The following is a 16,808-nucleotide window of genomic DNA, read 5'->3' as shown; positions in this document are numbered from 1 at the left end:
GCAGCTTCTCACGTGTGAGGAATTGATGCTTTTCCGTCTCGTACATGACTGTAAACTAGATATTTTTTAATTTTAGGCTCCATTTAGGCTCCGTTTTTACATTTCAAGGAGATGATCTATTTTTTCCAACATATTCGTCCTTTTTCTTTTAAATCATTGTGACTTGCAGGCCTTTTGTATTGACATGACAATATAAATGTGAGGATTTGATGCTATTCATTTGGCGAAAAATAACGAAATCTGAACATTTAGGGGGGTTCAGTCTGTTGCTCAGACATTTAAAGACATTACATTGTGCTGTTGGAAATCATTACAGGAATCTTTCACCATTTTATAGTCAAAAGACTGAATGAATTTATCTGGAAGACAATCAGAAGATTAATTGGTAACACTTGTTTTGCCACATTGTATTTACTTTAAAAGATAAATGTGAGGACAAAGCTCAATAGATTCCTTTGAAAAGATTTGGTCACTCATGACGTTAATTACAGCTCATTACACGTAGGTGTGCCAGACTGACGCCACCTGGTTTACACCTACAAAGAATTAAACCGTCTATATTAGTTGAACTTGTACTAGACCTGCTGTGACAAGTGAAAAAATGCAGTGCTAAAAGTTCACAATGTTCTACTTCACCTACTAAAGAATGAGACGTGCAAATTACATTTTCCATTAAATCAAAAGTAGTTTATTTAACTTTGCCTTCTCTGTATAACTTTATTATAATAAGACACTTCTCTGCTTGTACATTGCTCCCTTGAACTAAAAATGGCAACATTTGTTTGTGGGAATGTAAGTTGGGGTAGACAAACTTAGATACATACCAATATACATACATGTGTGTATATTACAGTTCCATTAATAAAACCATAAATGCTAAAAACAGTTTGAACCACTCCAGGTACCTTGGTAATGCTGGAAACAAAGTACAATCTTTGAGTAATCTTTCTGGAATACACTACTTTTGTTTTCTTTTAACATGGGTACATACAATAATGCGCACATCAACATTAAGAGTTAAGGAGGGATGAAGGACTCTTTGAGCCAGTGTTAAGTGTACAGCTATCAATGTATAAACCAGTAACAGGCAAGGCAAGCTGCACCCATGGGTGTGTGTTCATGCTTAGAAGCCATAGTGAAAAATAAAATATGTCCAACTTCACTTGCCTGCTGAAGAATGTGCTTAAATTCTACAAAAAACTGGTGAAGTTCTCTACTGCGTGTCCTTCATTTGGATGAACATATACACAGCTGAATGTATATATATGTGGATGTATTTAAGAAACGGCAGAATATCTTAATAATATTGGCCAAATCAAGTGGGGGCAAACAAGGCAGAAAGTGCTTGCCATTCATGTTAACCCTCTGGTCCCCACCCCTTCCCGAGTAATTACACAGACACTGGAAAATGCACACATGCCGCACACATGCCACACACATACACACAAGCACGCGCACACACATCATCAAATGCCCAACTCACAACATCCCAGAGACGACCTCCAAACTGTTGTCAGTAAACAAACAAACCCCAACTTACAGCAGTGACAGAATTGGTACAGATGAGTTATTGATTTATTACACCTTGGATGTTGTCTCCGGTCTTTTTTTTTTGCCATTTTACGTCTTTTATGTGTGATGCAAACTAGGTTTACACGTGTAATCCTACATCAATCCAATATTCCCTCAACACTCCAGGTCGGCATTATTTCTTGGAAAACTGTGTGGTGAACAGCAGAAGGTGACACGTAGGTCGCCCTTTCGGCAAAGTCCTGAATTCAATTGGTCTGAGCTACTGGTTGCCACCGTGTACTGAGACAGCCATCCCGAGAACACACACCTCAAAAAATACTTCCGCAGACAAGGTAGTCGTCCTCCTTGATGTGAGGAGTCTCCACTAAAGCACAGAGTGCGACGCGGCACGAGCAGAGGGGGTTGTAAAAGTACAATACTCAGCTTGGCTCTGTACTCTGGGCCCAGACAGAGTACCTGTCTTGTTGCGTCACATGTAACTTGCCCAAAAACATTTAACACAAAGAAAAAGGAGAAAAAAACCAGCAACCATGGATTTTTTTTTGTTATACTAAGGAGTGCTTATTAGAACATGATCAATTATCTACTGAAGCATAAACAAATTCATGAAAAGTCAAACTTTTTTTTTAATTTATTCTATCAGGACCTACATTTTCATTAAACTCATTTCCCCCCTGAAAAGATCAGATATTCAACTAAGAGAGGGGAAAATAACTGTTTCCATAAAAAATGTAAGTTACTGAGGAAATAATGGTTGTTAAAATAAAGCCATCACGCTGTTAATAGTCTTCATAGGTTAAACAAAACTCATGAATGAGAAAGAGTAAAACTATTTCCCTGGGGGGGGAAAGGTTGATTTTTGCAGAAGCAGAAATTCTGCAGGCGAGGATGATGCTACGATGAGGCCCTGAAAAAAAACTCCCCCCCCCGCCAAAAAAAAAACCCGGACCCACCCATAACAGCTAATGAAATATGAGAGCAGGTCAACAACTTGAAGGGGGAAAATAAATTCACACCGTCTTTTTGAACAAGCAGCAGAGACATAGATATTAAAGACAAATCAATACAGGTGTAAGTGAGCACTGAGCAGTAGTTATTCATGGGTCTTATCACAGTAATCAGACATACTTTACAGGAGACCAAAAAGTCACCCAGAGGAGGAATAGGGGAATTTTGTAAAAAGGTTTTTTTTAATGACCTGCTTTGCTGAAGAAAAAACACACACCCCTGCCGTTCGTCAGAGGTTGAAGCTCGACTGACACGAGGCCAAAGGAAAAAAAAAAATACTCGGAAACAAAACCTCTTATGGTACATTGTTCTTAAAAGGTGAAGCTGCACTCTTTCCCTTTGTGAGGCAAGTGATGCAGGACTGCACTACCAAATACCACCCAAGGCTTAAGTGTGGTAGAAATACACACAGGTACATAAATATAAAAATTAGCCCGATCCAAATCCATTTTTGCCAATTTAATCCCACATTTTCTTTTTGCACCCACAGGACTGCATGTGTTCCATGTTTGTTTTTGTTTTTAAAGATGTCATATTTGTGCTTGTTTATGTGAGTATGTGTGGAGATCAGTGTGAACGTCTTTTGTCAAAACGACATGCACCTCCATCTCAGAACCTCATGCTCATTAAATCCAACTGGGGTGAGACTCTTGAGGGAGGATAGGGGGGATGGGGTGGGGGTGGGGGGGCAAGACGGAAGAAACGGAGAAATTTACAATAACGGACGGTAGATAGTTGATTGATGCAAAAGGAAAAGAGATGACAGGGGAAGGTGGAGGGCAGCTAAAGTGAAGGTGAATACCATCTCCATGTACTGTACAATACACTAATGTGTTTAGGGAAGCCAACAGATAAACCATCAAATAATGATCAAAAGGGTTCGGGATGTAGGATGGTGGGTTTCAATGTGGGTGGGGTACGTCTGAAATGTTTTGGATTAATCCATCATTTCCTATTTTTCGGGGAGGGCCAGTTGCCACGCTTCTCCCCGCGGTTGCCACCTCCGTTACCAGGCCCGCCAGAGCCACCACCAGGTGGGCCACGTGGGCCTCTGCCGCCGCCTCCTCCGCCTCCAGGGTTGACCCTCCGGTTCTGTCGCTCCATGCCAGGACGCTGGCTGGAGAAGCTTCTTTTATTCGCTGCAGGCTCTTTTCCCGCCATATCTCGCTCGACCACACCTCCTCCTCCGCTGCCCCCTCCTCCCCTTCCCATGTGATGGTGATGGTGAGAGGAAAATGACTTCCCCCCTCCTCCTCCCTCCCTGTCTCTGAACTCCGTGAAGTCGCTGCTCTCGGAGGCCGTCTCCCACTCCTCGTTGGCCTGGTCGGAGTTCTGGTTGGTGAAGTCAGGGGACTTTGCTCCATGGCTGTGGTGGTGCTGGGGGTGGGTTGTCCCAGCATTGCCCTGGTTGTAGTGGTGATGGTGGTGACTGTTTGAGTTACCAATAGGCCCTCCGCCACTGTTATTGTTGGGAGTTACTGTGGCATTGTGGTTAGCATTTTGGGAATTGCCCGTCATGGGAGCTGAGATGGGGGCTCCATTACTGTCCTGAACTGAATTCAGGGAAGGCGATGAGGGCCTTCCACCACCGATGACCCCAACTCCTCCGTTGATTCGTGCAGCATTCTCTCGCTCCTTCAGTCTCCGGAAGCGAGGCGGCTTGTCCTGCTGATGCTGTGAACGACCATGACGGCGGCGTCTAGGGGGTCGCTCAAACCCACTGGGAGGGAACCCATGGTTATCAGGAGGAGGGAGCGCATTTGGCCCACCAGGGTTTGATGTAGGGTTGGTTGTAGCTTGTGGAGCCACAACCCCTCCATTTTCAGTGGAACTTAATGTGGCAGGAGTTGTGGAAGGTAAAGATGGCTGAGGGGGATTGGTCCCCTGAGTTTGAGCTTGACTTGCATCAGCTATCTTGTCCTTCTTTTCTCCACCATTTCCTCCCCGGCCCAGGTCTTTGGGCCCAGAGCTTTGCGGCGGACCTTGCTGTTTCCGGCCTGATGCTGATGACTTTGAGGACCCACCATGAGAACCTGAGCTGTTTCCAACTCTGTGTCCTCCCGGTGGTCCTCCAACATTGCCACTACTCCTGTAGATGTTTCCTCCTCCACTACCTCCACCCCTGCCCCTCCTAGAGGGTACACCCCTGGGGGTGAAGACCCGGGCCTGTGAACCTCTGGGTGGTGCAGATGACATGGGGCCACTTCCAGTGGTGTTGGCATTATTGGAGCCATTCTTGGTGCTGGGTTTCTGGTTGTCGTCCTTGTCTGATTGGCCGGGTTCACTTGCACCACTCTCACTGCCAGTCTCTGAACCTCGCTCCCTCCGTCTCTTTGGGATTTCCTCATACTCTGAACCCTCACTCCGTGTTTCACTTCGGTTCCTGGCCCTGGCTGGATTATGGTGGGAACGATCCTGACCGTGCCTGCCACCAGGCCCCTCACCCTTGGACTCCTGGTGGTGGCCACCACCAACAGATGAGCGGTAGTCTCTGCCGCTCCTGCCGCTCATTCTTCCACGACTGGCAGCAGTGGGCCCAGCACTGGCCGTGTAGGTGCCACGATAACCACGTCCACGCCCATAGAACTCTCCCCCTCGTCCGCGACCAGCTCTGTTGCCTTTAGCAGGAATTCCATGGTTATGGGGGGTGTTGCCTCCTTGTTCAAAGGAGCGGTCTCTGTCCCTTCTTGAAGACCCTGAAAATCCTGAGGAGTTGATGTCTGCATCTTTGGGCCCTCTACCTGACCCTCCCCCACCTCCTCCTGTGGATCGTTCTTTTCCTCCATTCCTGGGTTTGGCTGTTTGGACAGTCTCATCCTTAGATGGTGCTGATGTGTTCTGGGAGGCTTCCTGCTTAATGGAGGACAGTTGTCCGCCATCTTGCTCTTTATCTTTCGTAAAGCCTGGGTTTGTTTTTTCTCCTCCATCAACTTCCCCTCCCTCTCTCTTCATTTCCTTCAGCACCGGCTTCTTGATGGGGCCAGCTCTCTTGTTGCCCCCTGTCTGATTGGAGGATTTGTGGTCTGAGGGAATGTGGGAGGAGTCGTCCCCTCCACGGGAGTGGTTCCCACCTCCAGCATGATTGGCCCTCCTGCCATGATTGGAGCCCCCACCCATACTGCCGCCACCTGGCCGTGGGCCCCACTGGGTCTCTGTCTTATGCTCTCGTCCCCCTCTTTGGTTTGCTTTAGGATGTGGATGGGGATGGTGGTGCTGCTGCTGCTGCTGCTGCTGGTGGTGGTGCTGGTGCTGCTGCTGCTGCTGGTGGTGCTGCTGCTGCTGCTGCTGCTGCGTATGACTGCCGTGATGAGCGGGAGGTGGACTGGAGGCCACTGAGGAATGCGGAGCATATGCTGGGCCTGATTTCTCCTGTTTCACATGACCGCTACTACCAGCATTACCACTGTTGCTCCTTTCACTAAGACTGTGCCCGATGCCAGCCTCACCCTCTCTCTGAGATGGGTGATGATGCAGAGCAGCTTTCACACTCCCATCTTCCCTTGCAGAAGTGGAGGAGGATGAAGAAGAGCAGGAAGATGAGAGGGAAGGTTGGTGGAGAGGGGGAGAGGAGTCGGTCTTCTTAGCAGTGGTCTCAACAACCCGGTCACGGTTGCTCTCAGGCTTATGGGTGTGGGGGGGGAAGTGAGGCTGCTGAGAGTGGTGGCCGTGATGGTGGTGGAGGTGAGAGTTGCTTTCAACAGGAGGGAGGTCTGCACGACCATTGCGATCATAGTGCGGGTGTTGGGCTCCCCATACCTGGCCCTGCTGAGATCCACGGGGAGGCCCCTCATCCTGGTGGGTGAAGCCATGTGGCTGGCTTCCCCTCTCATTCGCCCTCTGTTGCTGTTGGTGGGGGGTCATCCTTGCACCCTGGTCAGCAAAGTTGCTATAGTTGCCCCGGGCACCCATGTAGTGATGAGGATGGTGGCTGCCTCCTTGGGTGCCCACTTGAGTGCCAACAGGAGGAGGGGTCTGATTGGATGTCCCAGAGTTGGAGCTGGGCTGCTGGATGGGTCCCAACCCACCCTCTCGCATGCGGTGTGGAGGAGTGTCACTCCTAAGACAAAATAGACAACAAAAAAATCGATAAATTAAAGTTGAACTGATGCCAAAAAAAACTGTTTTCCTCTTATACTATAAAACCATGGTTCTCCCTAACATATAATTGCAGCAAATTTGTGTTTCCATACCTGGGACCTTTGGCCACATCATCGTCCTCCAATGCCTGCTTCTGCCTCAGTGGAGAGGTTAGCCCACGACCTTCCACTCCGCCAGGGAATACCTCTGGCCCCCAGGCCAGTTTGGGATCCATAGGGGGGGTCCCCCGGTGAGGGTGCCCTGGATGCTGCTGTTGCCTGTCAAAGGGGTCTGAGCCAGATCCCCCTGAATCAGACCGCTCACGCCCAATGAGCCCTGTGACAGTGAAGGAGGTTTTTTGTAATGAATATATATATATATATAAAAACAGATTATATGATCGATCTTTGTTCTTAAAAAACACGGCGATAGTAAACAGTTCCTTGCCTATAGGCTACTGCAAACCACACATTTACATCTAAATTATGTTTATGTGGAATTCATCAATACTATTACATTTTTCAATTACCTAGTTTTACATTTTTTATCTCAAAACATTATTTTATTTCAAAGTGATGCCACTTCTACTGACCAGATGGATGCATGCCAGCTGAATAGTAGTCCATGGGTGGAGGGCGACCCTGCATCATGCGTGGGTCCATATAGGGCATCATCATCCACCGTGGGTCAAAATTCATTGGCAGGGGTGGGGGTCGAACCATATTGGTAGGCTGATACATGGGTCCACCCTGCTTGGGTCCAGGTCCTGGCTGCGGCGTTGAACCCGGTGAAGGACCCTGTGGAGGCTGCGGCTGAGGAGACAGCTGGCTTTGTGATGCCTGGCTATGCTGCTGTTGCTGCTGCCACTGCTGCTGCTGCTTCAGGAGCTGTTCCTAAAGAGAAATTAAGGAAAACATAGATTTAAAGGTCGGGAGCACAGGTGACCACGTACATAGTTCCTTTTATAAAATGGGGTGAATTTTTTCTCCCTCAATACAACATATAAACCAACTAATGTAGAATTCAACAACTGATGTGTTGTAAGTACAAATCCCAACCTGCTGCTGCCTCTGAAATCGAGGTGGGAGAGACTTCTGGTACTTTGAGTAACCCTGACCAGTAGGACCACCAGCTTGACGACCTGCTGTCCCTCCGATATTCTCAATCTTCACTGGGTCAATTCCTCTTTCAGTTCCACTTCCTGCACGAATGTGAGGAACACCAATGGTCTCTTCCTTACTCTCTTCTGGCAGAGGTACGTCCAGTGTGGGCTGCTGAGGCTGTGACACAGCTGGCTGAGGACAGGGTTGTGCATCTGAACCAAGGAAAAAAAGGTTGCGAGTTTGAGTCAAGGGTCGTGATACCTTGTCAAGCCCAACTGGTGTTAAGAAAGCATCATTGATCAAGTGTGCTTGCGTAACTCACCTGCATTGGAGTCATAGCTGCTGTTGCTGCTGGCTCGCTGTCTCTCACCCACTCCAGGACTGGACCCTGGTTGGACAACCAGCACTGGAGCCTCCTCAGGGTCCACACAAGGGGACGGTGGCTGGCTGATGTTGGGGGAGGAGGCAGATGCTGAAATAGATGGACTTGGGCTGCCTGCTGTGGCAGCAGTTGAGTTTCCATCAAGGCTGGGGGTTTGACTGCTGCTACCACCACCTCCCGTGTTGCTGCCTTGCTGCTGTTGCTGCTTCTCATCCAGCCTCTTAAGCTTCTCGGCACAGGCTGCACGTCTCTCCTCCTCCATCCTACGTTCTTCCTCCTCACGCCGGCGACGTGCTCGCTCTACGGCAGCAGAGATCTCAGAGGAGGACTGCTTTCTGCGCTGACGCCATGTCTCATCCTCATCCTCCCCCTGGGCGGATGGCTGGGTAGGAGGAGTTGGGCCCCCTGCTGCAGGCTGATGCTGGGTGGTGCCAGGTTTCCCAGGGCCTACAGGAGCACCCTGGTTGTGGGACCGGTCCTGAACATTTAGACAATACATGATGTTCAATTACACATGTTCAACTCAAGGTCAGATGAGATAAATACAATCTTGTTGAGGAAAATGCAGTCGGAATGATAACACCTACTGTAATAAAACTCAAACGCAAAAAGAGAACGTAAACCTAAAGATGACGATTCTACTAGACCTTGTGGGCGGTGGATGAGATAATGATAGAAATGATTTGTCTATGAGGCCCTATCCGGATGTCTACCTGTCGGTAAAAGGAGTAGGGCCCTTGTCCGAGGAGCGGCCCAGGTGGGGGGGAGGGCTGCTCCCGGGGACCACCCAATCCAGGCCTGCGCCCCTATATACAGGCAGACACTGTTAGCCAAGTTCCACCACAATTATCTACACTGACAAAACAGACACACACACACACACACACACACACACACACACACACACACACACACTAACAAATCTCTGCCCATAAATAAGTATTGGCTCAACAGTTAGCACAAACTGTCCTGAGTTGACAAAATTCAACTTTCTACTTGACAGACCTTGAGTCAGTCTGGACAACACCTTTCATGCTACTGTTCAACACACTACCTGGTAGTTGGAGGGTGCTCCCTGGCCACCCCGGCCACTGCCTCCCTCCTCGGCCCTTCCTGGCTTGCCGGAGGGAGGTTGGGGGCCATTGTCAGTATTAGAGGGAGGGGTGCGGCGGGTGTCTCCTCCACTGTCCGAGGATCGAGAACGAGAGGTTGCAGAGGGGCCTTCCTGGGACTTCGACAGCTCACTGAGGTAAATACAGAAAAAAATGATTTTGTAACAAATGAAAATACTGCTTGCGTATTTATGCTACATTTTAAGCCAAAAACGCTTTTTTAGAATGTATTCACTCTAATTATACCACATACCATTGGTCGTTCTTGCCCTCAGCTCCCTCCTCTTCTGCCTCTTCTTCTCCTTCATCATCACTAAACTTCAACTTGGCAGAGTAATCAATTTCCTCATGAGCTCCTGATTAAGCAAAAGAAGGCAAGAAAACATCAGAACCATGATTGTACCAAAAATCCATTTAGTGCATTTGTGCATTTATATATTCAATAAAAATGATCCTCCTCTGAGGTGGTTGCAAAGCCTGGAAATAGTTTGTATCAGCAGGAAACATTATAGGCAAAAACAACAGCAACATTAGAAAGGATCAATTGCACTCACTACCACTATGTCATCAGCTCCTCAATGATTTAAAAGAACAAGCACTAAATCAGCTTGCAATGCATTGGGATGGTTAGACTATCAGATTTTAATGGGGCCAAAGACGTACGTGTACAACAATGAAGAAAGTGGAAGCCTCTTCAGCACAAGCTCATTTTAACTGTGCTCTAAATTAAATGACAATGTTAAACCCATAAGCAAAATTTAGATTTTTGTTCAATGGACATGCCAAATATGGAAAAACACAACTTAATGAGGCTAACGTGATTATTTTCTTCTTAATTCTGTTGCATTATACTATCAAATGAGGTTAAAACTTTAATTAGCATCTTCTGACCTGCCCAGCCCTCATCTCCGTCGTGGTCCAGCTCATCAAGCTCCTTCAGGTCATCCTGCTTTAGGATGGGTGGTCGCTTCACCACCTCTCCACCTGGTTCTCGCTGGCCACCCTGAGACCTGCTGTCTGGACCACCTTGTCCACGAGAGAACCTGAAAGAGGGGAGAAGCGTCTTTGTGAGTGATGTGTTGAAGATTCAAAAGAGCCTGGTCTCATTCTCACTTTGACAATAAGCCTAGTTGTGAAAGAGGTAAATACAACTTTGACAAATTATTTTAGCTGAAAACATACCTTGGAGGAGGCCCTTCCCCAGGTTGCGGGTACCTGTAGGGCCCTTGAGGGCCATAAGGGGCTGGGAAGGGCAGATATGGAGGATACATCTTGAGAGAAAGAAAAAAAAGAAGCACAAGATTCAGATACCATTTCTTTTACACTCTGGGGAGAAGCAGAGACAAAAGCGAGAGGAAACTTACGAAGGGAGGCATGATTCCTCGATATTGGGGGAACCCAGGCCCCACAGGGGGCTGGGGCAGAGGCAAGGCGGGGTTGCCTGCAGGGTTCCTAGGTGGCCCGAGGGTCTGGGAGTTTGGAAGGGGGACCCCAGCTGTCCCATCCATCACCATAGCCCCACCAGTGCCACCCTCCGCTGCCCCCTCCCCAGGCATGGTGGGTGCCAGGGCTCGGCCCCCACCGTCCCGCCAGCTTGTAACGTCTAAATAAAGTGAACACAAAAGAGGACAGTGGTCAGTATAACTTATGAGCCTTTATAGAATAAATTCACCATTGACTTATCAAATGACTGGCTGAGCAGTTAAAGTCTAAGCAACACTCACTCTGGGGGCGGAGGCTTGGTCCGGGCCCATACCACTGATCTGCAGTGCCCTGTTCTTTGCCAGCTTTGTCCTGGTCGCCAGCCGCCTGCAGGGTGGGAAATTCCTCGCGAGAGAATGGCGACTGTTGGTTTGATACCCTTCCACCTGCAAGAAAAAGAAGGTAAGACGAGGTGAATATGATTTTACATACAAGGTACATAGGTAACACGAAAAACTCAATCCAAGAAAGGTTTGAGAGACACAAAAAGGAAGACTCACCATCCCCTTGTGTTCCAGGTGTAACACTGGCCTGTGCCCAGGACCTTGCCCCTACGGCCTGGGTTGAAGCTGGGGCCAGAGCCTGAGAGAGAGTTGGAGGGAAAAACAAAAATATAAGAAAATATTCTTTGAGATACACGTCAACTATGAATGCTACAACATTTTTCACGATTTGATTTTGTTGTTACAGTGACTGTTGGTACCTCTGAAGCTGGCGGGGTTCTCGGGCGGGTCGGTGCAGGTGTCTGTGAAGCCACAGGCTGCGGCGATTCCGGCTGCGGTGCTGACAAGGCATCGGTACTGAAAGAAAGAAAAAGGTATTAGAAAAAGGGACAAACAAAAGAACAGCAGAGAGCATCAAAGAGAAAACTGTTCGAAAACGTTCTGCTGTCCTACTATGTGGATAATTTCTAAGAGGTGCAAGTCTAAACTGCTGGTGTGTTGGACTTGAACTACTAACCTCTTTGGGTCTGCTTGTTCCTGTTTGCTTGCCCATCCTGTGCCGTCTTTGGGAACGAGCGAGACGTTGGGGTCGTTGCCTTTGTTCTCTGCCTTCAGACTGGGCAGGTTGGCAGGGGGTGGCATACGCCGTGCGGAGGCAACTTTACCAAGAGATTGCAGGCCATGGCGGGGGGGAACTGACATGGGTAAGAGAGAAGATGTTATTAGCACAGATGGAAACTTGACACAAGTCAAATCTACTTGGTGTACAGAGCAACTAGATGAAAGAAAGGGCATTTGTAGCTTGCCTCACTGAATATACAATTAGGGATGCAGCTTTAATAGGATGATTCTGATGAATATTGAGTAAGAAGACACTTCTAGGTGTTATTAACACCCATCAGCAAGCCCACTTCAATTACATTTCATCAAGAATAATTGGGATATTGATGCGCAAAATTTTTGGAAATGTCTTCCAATTCTGAAAAGTAAAGCTGCACTGAATATCCGAACGTCATTTATTTCCTTGAGGCTTAGAGAAACCACAGCAGTGCATGACTTCACTATGTGGGAGGGGGAAGTCTGTAGTTTGGAAAACGGGGACAGCTGCTTAGATCTCGTGGGGAGCTTCTGAATAAAACATATACAGAAGTCAAACAGCGTCCACAAGTAAGCCTCTGTCTCAGGTCAGGCCCAGAAGCTCTGAGGCTCAGCTGATACGTCAACGCTCGAGAGCCATTCACCCTCCAGGCTGTGCATTTTCCTTCATGTATGGCTTCGCAGACAGTGTTTTATTTCTCCAAGATACAGGTGTAAAGGCCTAAAAATAAGGACGTTAAACCTCCCCGGTTCCTGAATAATATTACCAGTATCAGCAAAAACAGGTTGGCAGGAAGTTGAGCGATACGGCAGATCATGCATTTGCTTTATTAGAAGTCAGCACCAGAGCTATTAGGGAGACAGTAGGCTAATGCATCAAAGTTGCAGTACTTGGTGGCAGGAGGCAACGCAGCACAGAGAGAAACCCATACCACACAACCAACCAACGTTAAAATCGGACTGCGACAAAGCAGATCTGTTCCTTTAGGCTGCATATGATCAATTAGACAAGAAGCTGCAACATACTTAGCGGCAAGATTAAACCATGTGGCAGATTTAAACAGAGCCTCAAAGGCAAGAGATTCTGCAAACTTATACCCTGAGTAAAAGACAGAGAAGCTGATCCATTACACTGGATGTATGTGGTGACAGTGAAAGTTCGGATGTTACCGAACCAAGGTACTCACCAACAGGCTTTTGTGTTTCAAGGCTCTTTCCTTTGTATGTATCAAACAGGTTGAGAGACGCATACTTGGTTTTGCCTTCCTTCCCCTTTGCAGTTTGCCCAGAGCGCTCTGACATTGCGCTGTCCGCTCATTGAGTATGGTGAGCCCTGAGACTGGGAGAGAAAGAGAGGAAGAGATTTTTAGTAAAAATGCTGATTGTATGGCATGCATTCAAAAGAAATTGTCTCACAAATCAAAAATGTATATTGAAAACAGGATTCGATGACAATATTCTGTACAACAACTGAATCACAACACAGGCAGGTCTGTGAAACATGATATACTGCAACAACTATTCATCACATAAGAGTCACAATATGCTCATATTCATTGAGGACAGAATCATTTTAAAATCTGTACAGGTTTTCCTTCCTACTCATGTGGGCTTTTCTGACAATTTGTCTTTTGTATCAAATCAGAAAAAAATCTGTAAACAAATAATATCTGAGTTATTTTTCCTGCAAGTACCTGTAAATCACATTGTGAGTGAAACTGAACAGATGGAGAACACGCTTACAAAACTATTTAAAATACAAGCATATTTAAAACATTGAACTTAGGCATCAGAAAAGCATCAGTAGATGATCTCCAGCATTTCAGTAAAACTGAAACATAAGTGAAATAACCAGGTATATTTTTTCTTTCTTCATTAATGGACGAGATACACAGGAAAGGCAGAGGAGAGCAGGAGAGGACATTGTGCAGCAGAGGGCCTGGGATGGATTTGAACACGGGCTGCTGCAGCAGCAAGGACTTAGCCTGGACACATGGTGCACATCTAACTAGGTAAGCTACCTGCGTTCACCTTTATCCTGGCTATATATTCTTTTGTTTTTCTCAGCCAATCCATAGTATTTTTGTTTTGTTTTTGTTACATGCATGAGTAAAAAGTTGCTCACTTTTTTCCAATATATTTCCACAAATAGAAGTGGAATTCCTTCTTCCAAAGTAACGACTCAGCATGTGAAATTAAAACAAAAGAATATATTGTATGGTTATGTTAATGTCCCCAGGCATCAACCTAAAGGCTATTTTAGTAGACAGGGCTGACTTGTTGCACACAGCCATTTATTACACCCATGTACATTGTTTACCTAGAACTGTATCATTCTGATTCCATGATTATTACAGGCACACAATAAAATGCTCATTGTAGTCTGTACGGGCGATCATGGCAGTCGCACATACATTTGTGCATTTTTCTACTAAATAAGTTATGGTTCTCCTGCAGCTTTATATGGGCTGAACAGGTATTTCACAGGCCATTCCTTTTCAAAAGGCCTGTTATCCTTACGCTTATTGTAGCTGGGGAAAATTCAGCATTATGCTTTTATAAATACAGTTCAATGTGAGCAGCCCCAGTGCAGTGCATGACTAAACACCTCATCACTGAGAACACGGTACAATAGAAGGGAAAAAGCTGAGCCGTGGTTTCTATGGCAACACATTATAAATGATATTCCTCTATGCTTTGCCTTGAGACAGTGTTGGCTCCATGGAAACTACCAGGCCTTTGGCTTGAACTCATCACACCAATAAAAGACACTGCACTGACATCTGTCTAATTTAGAATAATTTGGCTGCAGCCAGCAGGTTGAACTGCTGCTGCCCCCCCCCACACACACACACACAACTCCACCCAAATCCCATTACACACAATTACTGAGGAGAGAGGATTTATCTAAAATTGTTGTGCTACAAATAACAATTTCATTCAGCGGGTTTGAGTGAAGTAATGCAATGATGTGGGCCAATGTGTGTGTACGGTCCTTGAGTTGAAGCACAACTATAGAGCTCAACAAAGACCTCTCTCACAACAGTGTTATAGCTTCTTGTGTTGTAATGATGCGTGTACACATTAATATCTGCACAGAGAAAGAATTGATGTACTCCCAAGTTATGGCAGCTCCATTATACTTCAGTACATCTAAATAACAAATGAGGCGAGTACAGTAATGTGATGCCCTAACAGGAAGGGACGTGAAACCACAAATCAAAACGACGAAATATAAAAAGCAAATGTGCATTGCATTGACAAAAAACGCATGTGTGAGCTGCACACATTTCTGCAGAAGCTGCAGAGCTGCTTCACATGGAGACAGCCGAGCAGCAGCAGCAGCAGCAGCAGAACTGTGCCTCAACAGCCAGATGAGATTAGAAAATTAGGTCGTGGGACGGTTGATCAGCTACATGTTGTATGGGGATTAACGGGGGCCAGCAGCTCCACTGCCAAACCACTACTGCAGCAGCAGCAGCAGCGTCCACCACAAAGGGGCCTGGCGGAGCTAATGGTGATGGGGAGCACCAAGCAGCCCCACGGCTAGCTGCGTGATAATGTTGCAGGAAAAAAAAAAAAAACCCGCGGCCGGTGTGAAAGCAGCAGATGCAACGAGGGCATTAAATATAAATAAGTCCCGAGCTGCAGGCTGAAGGCATCTCTTGCTGTGCTGCTAGCTCGGCAGCAGGGGCTAGCGCCGGGCCTCGGACTGCGTTGGATTTCATAACGCATCTCTGTACTTTGCGGTAACGTTAGCTTAGCGTGCAGCTCCCTTTAACCTGGCAGGCTGTGAACCGCTGTATAACGGTATAACGGCGGGTGGGGCCCTGTCTCCCCGCACCCGAGCTGCGGAGCTTCGGGGGCAACGCAGAGAAAAAAAAGAGATTTTTTATTGGGGAGGACAAAACAAAATGGCGCTGGACACAGGCCCCGTGCACTTTCACGCTAGCACAACCCGCTTGTGTAGCACTGGAGCCCGCACGTCCCCCACACAGCTGATATTTACAAACTCCGGCCAGACGAGGCGAAGTGGAGATAACAGCTGTGAGATTTATAAATCCAAATAAGTGGCTTTAGCGAGCGGCGTGTGTGTGTGGAAACTGCCGCTGGAAGCTAACGCGACTCGCCTCCATGCTAACGCTCAGTCGGTAGCGTTATGTACATACACCCAAGCAACCGTACGTTATTAGACGATTTAACCACAAGCTAACACGGAGGCGTACATCACAAAAAAACCCAACAACACGCGAGGTTATTCGAGGTACAATTCCACTACATCCCTGCAGGCAGCTAGCCAGGGCTAGGCTAACGAGCTAGGCAGACCCCTGATGTTAGCTATAGCAACAACAGGCGAAACAAAAATAACACAGCCCGTCCTCAAAACATCATCTCCACTCGGCTAAGTCCGCGTCCACCGGCCGGGGGTTGCTGGTAATAATTAGAGTTTGGAAAAAAATTGAGTGTAACTGTTCGGCGTTCGCATTAATGTGCAACAAAAACATCCCGGGCACTGACCTGGTCTTGTCCCGACTTGTCTCGAGGTTATACCGCAGAGTGAGCTTAGCTTATGCTACCGCGTAGCTTTCTAGCGAGTGACCCAGCTATAGCTAAGCAACGTTATCCTGCTGCATGGCCGAACACAAGACGGTTCATTACGGCACAAAACCACCAAACCCAGAAAGAAAAGCCCCCACGACACGACCACCGCCGCGGCTCGGACAAGAGAAGGTGCTCGGCTTACTTGCGCTCCCGTTGCTTTTGTTTATCCCCCAGGAAAAATAAATGAAAAGTGGGAAAAGTAAATTGTGATCCTCGACTCGATCCGTCACCTGAAGAGCCGTCAACGGCTACTGAGGAGTTCCGTGGGGTGGGGGTGGCCCTTTGGGGACCGCCACTGTACGAAGAAAGCGATTTAAAAATTATAAATAAATATATATATACTCACAAAAAACAGTATGAATTAAAGCGAAATTGCAGCAACGTCCCACTGCATTGAAAGGTGACTGTGATTTAAAAAAGGAAAAACAAGGGGTTCCCACTCTATCTACTGTATTTGCACACCAGTCAT

At 47.1% G+C, this 16,808-nt stretch overlaps 1 protein-coding gene across 3 annotated transcripts; it reads right to left on the bottom strand.

Annotated features, from left to right (window-relative positions):
• Positions 1-665: 665 nt before the first annotated feature.
• On the bottom strand, positions 666-16,620 carry prrc2a (proline-rich coiled-coil 2A). Of its 3 annotated transcripts, XM_035182120.2 has the most exons (17): positions 16,482-16,620; positions 12,925-13,076; positions 11,658-11,835; positions 11,401-11,497; positions 11,198-11,279; positions 10,940-11,083; positions 10,580-10,818; positions 10,398-10,486; positions 10,107-10,258; positions 9,469-9,571; positions 9,158-9,347; positions 8,817-8,909; positions 8,044-8,581; positions 7,677-7,933; positions 7,211-7,511; positions 6,732-6,954; positions 666-6,598 (listed from the first exon to the last, which is right to left on the bottom strand). In XM_035182120.2, exons 2-17 carry the CDS (start codon positions 13,037-13,039, stop codon positions 3,487-3,489), a joined length of 5,913 nt encoding a protein of 1,970 aa, XP_035038011.1. In that variant the 5' UTR covers positions 13,040-13,076; positions 16,482-16,620; the 3' UTR covers positions 666-3,486. The 3 variants fall into 3 exon arrangements, with proteins under 3 accessions (XP_035038011.1, XP_035038009.1, XP_035038010.1); XM_035182118.2 differs by lacking the exon at positions 8,817-8,909; XM_035182119.2 differs by lacking the exons at positions 8,817-8,909; positions 16,482-16,620 and adding an exon at positions 16,256-16,452.
• Between the last annotated feature and the right edge of the window lie 188 nt (positions 16,621-16,808).

The sequence above is a fragment of the Hippoglossus stenolepis genome, chromosome 17, assembly GCF_022539355.2.
Source record: "Hippoglossus stenolepis isolate QCI-W04-F060 chromosome 17, HSTE1.2, whole genome shotgun sequence".
In the NCBI taxonomy this organism is placed as follows: domain Eukaryota; kingdom Metazoa; phylum Chordata; class Actinopteri; order Pleuronectiformes; family Pleuronectidae; genus Hippoglossus; species Hippoglossus stenolepis.
The sequence above is the reverse complement of the archived record's forward strand: the minus strand, read 5'-3'. Positions and strand labels throughout refer to the sequence as shown.

Excerpts from the sequence above, each read along its gene's own strand:
- prrc2a (XM_035182120.2), bottom strand. The coding sequence starts at position 13,039 with ATGTCAGAGCGCTCTGGGCAAACTGCAAAGGGGAAGGAAGGCAAAACC. Across the intron at positions 11,280-11,400 it reads GAACCCCGCCAGCTTCAGAG|GCTCTGGCCCCAGCTTCAAC; the intron begins GTACCAACAGTC and ends ACTCTCTCTCAG. Across the intron at positions 8,910-9,157 it reads GAGCACCCTCCAACTACCAG|GGGCGCAGGCCTGGATTGGG; the intron begins GTAGTGTGTTGA and ends GCCTGTATATAG.